We start from the raw sequence: 8,519 nt of genomic DNA on the forward strand, positions 1-8,519 counted from the left end.
ATTAATAAAATGTGACTGCCCATATATAATGTTTATATAATGTTTATGACTAATTAGCTGAAACAAACACTAAATGTGTGTAAAGTTCATCAGATAGAGCTCATGCGTTTAAGTGTAAATAAAGCCTTTAATGTGCTAAAACTAGATCATCAGCAGTGCAGTGTGAACCTCTTCAGCTTTTAACTCTTTCTTGTGTAGTGAAACCTACAGACGTGTGTTTCTATCTCTCCTCCCCTTGTGTGTTAAACTCTATAAAGAGAGAGAACATCTACATTCTCCACTCTCGCCTCTTCTGACACAGAGAAATCCACAGATTCAGTTTCTGCTCTCACAGTTTGAGTTCATCATGAAACTGCTTGTTCTTCTTCTGTTGCCTTGCCTCGCTCTGAGTGAGGTGGTGCCGGGTTTTGGTAATTGCATACAGTACTTTTTGGAGAATAAACCTCCTCAATTCACAGCACTATCGGGCACAGCACTACCACAATGGTTCACCTCAGTCAAGGAGATCTGCCAGTGTCATCTGGACAACAACAAGCAGAAAAAGTGTCTTTATGCAACTCTGTACAACACAGACTGGAAGATCCCCATCTACTCTGCGTATGTGATTAAGAAGAGTGAAAATGTCAGAAGTGTTGAGAGGAAAGATCGTTGGTACATCGAACCTCAGGTAATTATTCAACTGTATATTATTATAGTATATTGGTCACACTTTATATTAGGTGTCCTTAAACTACTATGTACTAACATCAATAAAAATAAGTACATGTGTTGATGTTGTCCTGTAAACACTTGTGCTGTTATTGAGGATGACACGGGTAATATTAACACAGGTTTACTGGTTTAAGGGGTTTACAGTGTCATTATAGATGTAATTACATGCAGATATACTAAAATATAAGTTAAATGATAAACTTGTATGTACACAATAAGTGAATTAATTAATTAATTCAAATGTTAGTACATAGTAGTTAAAGACAATTAAACCGGGTCCAGTATATTTATTTAAAATGACAATCAATAATTTTAATTTTGACAGGAACAGTCTGAGGTAGGATATTTTTTTATATTTCTCTCTCATGTCCTTTAGCTGGATGATGATAAAGCTGAGGCATGTATGGCACCTAAACCTAAAGGTCACAAAACCCTTACATATCAGGCTGTGAATTGTGACTATGATGGACAGGACCCTAATTGGCCTTCGTATGACAGAGGTCACCTCTACCCAGTTCAGCACACAGACGATTATGACTCCATGCTGGCCACCTCCACCCTGACCAACGCCGCTCCACAGGACGCATGTTTCAATCGGCTTCAGTGGAACAATCATGAGAAGAATGTTATTAAAGATCTGAAGTCCTGTACTGAGGCTTATGTGGTGACTGGTGTAGTTCCTGATCACAACATAAAACTGAATAATAGAGTGACTGTCTCAAAGTATTACTGGAGAGCCACCTGTTGTCTGAAGAACGGTGTGTACACAGGGAAGGGTTACTTTGGACCTGATGGCACTGACATGACAGTGAAGGAATTATCAGTTACAGACCTACAGAAACAGCTGGCCACAGATTACGGTGTGAATATTGTAATTTTCCCAAGCCTATCAGCCCCACCACCACTACCACCCACACCACCACCAAGCCGCAAAAGACCCAGGGTAGAGGAAGACATAGATGATGATTGTGACTAGTTTAGCCTTTAGCCTATGAGCTAAAGTGGATGATCTGGCATCTACATCTCTGACTGGAGTTGGTAATATCTGGAATCAGATCTTCATACTCTAGATCATGACTTCATAATCCTGTCCTGCCTTTCTGTTATTTTAATGAAGATCTCCAGCCATCTTTGTCCACTTCACTGTTTCTGGATTAACATGTGTGTGTAATAAATGCTGGATGTGTAATCAGTTACATTTAATAAAGACAGTGTGCAAATGTGTCTTAATGTGTTTAAACCCTTTATTCAACACACACACACACTCTCGCACACACACACACACACACACACTCTCACACACACACACACACACACACACACACACACACACACACACACGCACACGCACGCACGCACACACACACACACACACACACACGCACACGCATACACACACACACAAGCCCATATGATCCTCAACACCAGGTGTAAAAGATGTAGTATTAAATGTACTCAAAAATGGACCTTTACAGATGAAGGTGGAGTTACAGTAATCCGGCAGTCTCTATGGTAATCTGTTTACAGTATTGCATACATACTGTATTGTAAAATGCTGTATTTGATGCCATCTGTCTCCCTTCTACTGATGCATCTCTGATCAATCTGATGTTTTACAGTCATCAGCTGTTTCCTCTCCCTTATACTCTATTCTGCTTTACAGTATTTGCACAAATGGCAAATTTCTCTCTCTCTCTCTCTCTCTCTCTCTCTCTCTCTCTCTCTCTCTCTCTCTCTCTCTCTCTCTCTCTCTCTCACACACACACACACACACACACACACATGCGTGTGCACACACTTAGAACATCATGGTGGTTATTATCTATAAATCACTTGTGTAAAAAGAATTCATTACATTTGGTTATCCATATCAGAAATTGCAAACAAATTCTATAAAAACTGTGTATTACCCAGGGGGCAAAGGGGGTTTAGCAGACATGGGCTGCTGTAAAAGGTTGTCATATAAAAATGAAATCTATGATGTCTGAGGATCACAACCTGGGTGGCCAACCCGGTCAACAAGCTGCTGGAAACTTGTAATTAGGGTCAAAACAATGCTACCTCAAATTCGGCTTTAACTCCCAGAATCACCCAAACATGCTAAAACGGTTTAATTATATTCATGAATCGTGAGCCATATCTCCCTGATACTTTATGCTAGAAACAAACTGAGCACACCTTTAGAAAGAGTGGAAGATAAGCTTTCATATGATGCCTTGATTGTACATGTAATTAGAATGTAAGAGTTAACAATGCCTCTTAATTCATAGGTAGGCAAAAAAAAAAAAAAAAGAATTGAACATTCCATTTGTAATCGGTAGCATTCTTTTCCCTTTGTTGTTGTTACAATAAACAAATTACCATGTAAAGTTAACTTTTACTGGATGAAATTTTTTTTACTAACCAGACAGTCCTCATGGCCCATAACACATTTAGAGGGAATTCAATTTCAAGCCTATAATAGCCTGTCAATTCAAACAAGATCCAAGAAAGAAGTTTACCATTAACTGGTGTTAATTGTATACTGCTCTGTTTCTGTGTGTACAGTATATCGTTTGCATATTAATGCAATATCAATTATTTGTATTGCAATGTCTATTTCTAATATTCTTTCACAAGTGGGATAGCTTTATTTATTCTATTGAAATAAAAAAAAAAGGATTTGAGGATTTTGGGTTAGGCTGGTTAGTGTTCAATCCTGGTGTTTGGAGTGTGAGACAAAGGTACTGACAACTAAATGCTGAAAGACTAAAACACACAGGAGTCATGTGTGGAGTAGGTTTAAAAGTATTTACTGATTAAAACTGTTACATTAAGTAGCAATTTGTACCAAAAAAAACAAAAAAAAAAAAAACGAAACAGACAAACAGATTACAATTCAGGGTGATAACTATTTTCTGTAATAATGTTTATACAATTTGTTTAGCTGTTTCAGAATGCTCTCTAGTGTTTCAGCAGGCTGTGTCCTGCTACATTTGGTTGCCAACCCCTAGCAACGGCATCCTATGTAGCATGGAGCCGTTCTTCTGACAACCTTTAACCAGAGATGGGCACACATACATCAAAAAGTATTTAATTAAAATACAAGTAATTTGTAATTTGAAAATACAAAAATATATTTTTTACAGTCTTCTGTAGTGTAAGTGTGGCGTTAGGTACATGTAAGAGTCTAGAATATTGCAATATTATTGTTTAGTGCAGAAGATGCGCTTTTAACGTACATGTTGCCACATACTGTCATAATAAAAGATAATTACGCATATAACACTATATTTGTATTATTTACACAAAAACTAGTTAACGCTGCTGTGAGGGTGTTTCTAATAGCGCGGCTGTGACAAAGTTGACAACTTTCTTTCTTCCGACTGCCATTATCTATTTTTTTACTCTTTTGAAAGTTGTGAAAACACTGTTGTGGCATTTTTCTTTTGCTATTTGAGCAAATTGGAACACAAAAATATATATTTAATGTAGTCTTTCATTCACTGCTATAGAAGTTAACCCAACTATGATGCCTTACACTTCTGAGAAACCCAGAAATGTGAACAGGGTCAATAGGATGTGTCACATCACGTGATTTACTTGCCAAAAACTGTGACAGGCAATTTGGTAGTCCTATTTGTGTCTATGGTCCTAGGGATAGTTCACCCAAAAAGGAAAATTAGCCCATGATTTACTCACCCTGACGTCATCCTAGGTGTATATTACTTTCTTCTTTCAGAAGAATACAATCAGAGTTATATTAAAAAGTGTCGTGGCTCTTCCAAGCTTTATAATGACAGTCAATGGGTATATTTTTCATCAAAGTGCATCTATCCATCATAAAAGTGCATCTGTCCAGGATTCGGATTCATGTCCGGGATTCGGCTTTTGCGTTCTACAGTCGCCATTCATCATGTTTACTGTGGCGAGCAGGACGAGGCTGAGGGGCGCGGGAGAACGGCGCGAGGCCGGTGGCGTGATTACTGACGACCGACACCTGTGAGGCACTGTTCTCGTATCGCGCACGGAGGAGCAGGTATTTTCTTAGCAATGGTAAAACACACATCAACCGATCACGCCACCGGCCTCGCGTCTTTCAACCGATCACGCCACCGGCCTCGCGTCTTTCAACCGATCACGCCACTGGCCTCGCGTCTTTCTCCCGCGGCGCTAGCCTCGTCCTGCTCCCTGTATTACTGTGATTACTGATGAGCGCGCCTGTGAGATGCACCGGTCTCATGGGCTATCTCTCACGGAGGTGCGGGTATTTTCTTAGCAATGTTAAAACGCAAATCAACCGATCACTTGTTAAGCATTCATGTAAACATTACATTCAGATTCACCAATCGGGGTGAATTCAGTTAGATTGAAACAAAAGGTGAGCATGTAAACAATGGATGGCGACCGCAGAAAGCAAAAGCTGAATCCCGGACATTTTTGTCGATCTCGACGGCCGGACATGTCCGGGAAATAGAGTATGGTAACCCCTACTACTCAGCTTTCTTCGTCCCTGTTTTCTGCAGGTTTCTGCCGTTGAAATCAAACGCACTCGCACTGATCTGTGATAGGTCTGTTAGCGCATTAGGTCCAACCCCCTATGGGCGGGTTTGAAAGGGTGGATCTAGTGCTTGTAGTCTTAACAGAAATCCCCCCCTCTTACACTTCCTCCTACAATGACGCAAAATGACGATTTTTGCGTCATTGTAGGAGGAAGTGTAAAGAGGTAAATACAGATTTCTCTCGTCTCGGGGGAAAATGAAAAAATGTTGCATGACCATTCAATAGTATGACTGGGTTTCTAACAATGCAAAGCTTAATGCAAATGGGTGAAGTGTCCCTTTAATCAGTAAATACTTTTAAACCTACTCCACACATGACTCCTGTGTGTTTTAGTCTTTCAGCATTTAGTTGTCAGTACCTTTGTCTCACACTCCAAACACCAGGATTGAACACTAACCAGCCTAACCCAAAATCCTCAAATCCTTTTTTTTTTATTTCAATAGAATAAATAAAGCTATCCCACTTGTGAAAGAATATTAGAAATAGACATTGCAATACAAATAATTGATATTGCATAAATATGCAAACGATATACTGTACATACAGAAACAGAGCAGTATACAATTAACACCAGTTAATGGTAAACTTCTTTCTTGGATCTTGTTTGAATTGACAGGCTATTATAGGCTTGAAACTGAATTCCCTCTAAATGTGTTATGGGCCATGAGGACTGTCTGGTTAGTAAAAAAAATTTCATCCAGTAAAAGTTAACTTTACATGGTAATTTGTTTATTGTAACAACAACAAAGGGAAAAGAATGCTACCGATTACAAATGGAATGTTCAATTCTTTTTTTTTTTTTTTGCCTACCTATGAATTAAGAGGCATTGTTAACTCTTACATTCTAATTGCATGTACAATCAAGGCATCATATGAAAGCTTATCTTCCACTCTTTCTAAAGGTGTGCTCAGTTTGTTTCTAGCATAAAGTATCAGGGAGATATGGCTCACGATTCATGAATATAATTAAACCGTTTTAGCATGTTTGGGTGATTCTGGGAGTTAAAGCCGAATTTGAGGTAGCATTGTTTTGACCCTAATTACAAGTTTCCAGCAGCTTGTTGACCGGGTTGGCCACCCAGGTTGTGATCCTCAGACATCATAGATTTCATTTTTATATGACAACCTTTTACAGCAGCCCATGTCTGATTTCCTAAAAAACAGGTGTTTTGCCCCCTGGGTATATTGAATCAATATCTATAGAAATCTATAGGTGTACCAAATGATTCATTGATTAACCATTAAGATCAGTAGGATTAAATAATAGACAAATGTATTAAACTGAACAAGAAGAGATGCAAATCAAAAGTTTGATAGTAAGAGCTTTATGAAAGGCAGTGACTGTGAATGAAACATGTAGATGAAACACTTATTTTGTGTTGTGAAGAGGATACTTTGTGATTTTGTGTATTGTACTAACACAATTTAAAACATGAAATGTTTGAAAAAAGTGCACTTTTGATGATCTGTTGTGATATTAGCACTAAGAGTTTGGAAAATGTACACCTAACTTGTGAAAATAGTACCAAAGTGAATAAAAATAATGCGTATTCCCAACATGCTTATTTGAAGTGCGTTAAAAATATATTAAATTGCATTTTAATATATTTCTAAAAATTACACTATAAGTACATTGGTAATAAATATATGCTAAACACAGGGCTGGACTGGGACAAAAAAATCAGCCCTGGCATTTTGGCCCACACTGGCCCATTATATATGATCATAAACACCACCCATCTTTGCACGCCCTTGAATATGTATACCAACTCCTTTTCCTTAAAACCACTAATGCCATGTAATGAGTGAGTAGAACGAGCGAGAGTTAACAGATGAAATGACAAAAAAAAATGTTCATTTATTAAAACAATTTCCTATAAAAAAAACAATACTCCAGAGTGATGAATCCTGAAACAAGCTATAAGCTGCATTGGCATAGCAATACCAGTGTTTCTCACAGGAGTTTTGGTAAAACTGTGGTGGGTGGACCTCGGTCCTTCTAGGGGTGTTTGGGGGCATGCCTCCTCCGTGAGAAAATTTTGTGCATTTTAATGTTAAATTCATCAATCTGGTGCACTTCGAGAGTTCAAAATGAAAAGCTCCAACCCATATTCAGTGTGCAGATTGAACAAATAAAAACTCAATCCTCTTTTAGTTAGTCTGTCTACATTACACTAATGATAGTTATAATAATATTAATATTAATCCCATGGCAGTAAAAGCCATATATTGTAAAACGAATGCACTGAGAAATAAAGGAAACTTTCATAATTAGTTTTGTACTAATTTCTATACTTGAAAGTGATAAGCACATGATATTTTATTTCGATGGATACTGCATCAAGCTTTTATTTTGGCGGAACAAAATCAAAATTGATTTTGGTTTACAAACGCGTCTCATTATAATTCTAGTAAAATTCGGTAATCGTTTAGGCCAGGGGTATTCAACTAAAATTTAAAGAGGTCCAGTTAGAGAAAATTTCTTGAAGCAAAGGTCCGGAAGATCATAATGTCTAACTATTTAGTGTGATATATATTCAAGTAGCCTAGTAGTTGTATCAACATCTGCATGTAATCAATACCTGACTGACAAATCAAATGATTTCAGTAAAATTCAAAAACTTTTTGACAATATTTATTGTCACATAGCATAGAGCTGAACATATATGAATGACTGTAGTAGATATGTATAATGTTCTCTCATTAACTATATAAAAGTAGGGCTGCATTTCAAAATAAGAAAATAAATAAAATGTGAAAATTGTGCATGTTCAAAAAAAGTGCTTAACTTAAGAATAATAAAAGGGAGGAAAAATGTCCCCTTTTCTGTTTCACATATTGACTCAACAGTCTCAACCAATTTTACAGATAATAAATCTCAACACATCTTAACAATTGAACAGTTTTAGAGTATCACTTTCTTCCCATCTTATATCCCACTCCCCCACTTTTTTGCTCAGTGAGAGAATTGAGCTCTAGCTTGTAACAATCGGCCTAATCGGTAGCGTTACAAGAATAAAATTGGGGTCAGATTAAACTGTGAGAGGTTTTGCAGTGTTTTAAAAGATGAGACGACAACAAATGTAAAGTGAATAAATTAAGTGTATTTACAATTTCCACAAGGAACTTAAAACAACACAATACAACATAGAAGCCTTAGGCTGTTAAAAGCATAGAGTCCATTGGTTCCATACCATAAAACAGTCCTTAAATGCTGTTTGTCCCAATGTGTAAGTGTCCACCGGTGTATATACAATCCAACTGTA

General features: G+C 37.5%; 1 protein-coding gene across 1 annotated transcript; it reads left to right on the forward strand.

Annotated features, from left to right (window-relative positions):
- Positions 1–285: 285 nt before the first annotated feature.
- LOC308684710 (endonuclease domain-containing 1 protein-like) lies at positions 286–1,935 on the forward strand. The gene is made up of 2 exons (XM_081355965.1): positions 286–667; positions 1,088–1,935. Exons 1-2 carry the CDS (start codon positions 347–349, stop codon positions 1,685–1,687), a joined length of 921 nt encoding a protein of 306 aa, XP_081212091.1. The 5' UTR covers positions 286–346; the 3' UTR covers positions 1,688–1,935.
- The last annotated feature ends 6,584 nt before the right edge of the window (positions 1,936–8,519 follow it).

The sequence above is a fragment of the Scardinius erythrophthalmus genome (genome assembly GCF_964197995.2).
Source record: "Scardinius erythrophthalmus genome assembly, chromosome: 24".
Taxonomy (NCBI): Eukaryota; Metazoa; Chordata; class Actinopteri; order Cypriniformes; family Leuciscidae; genus Scardinius; species Scardinius erythrophthalmus.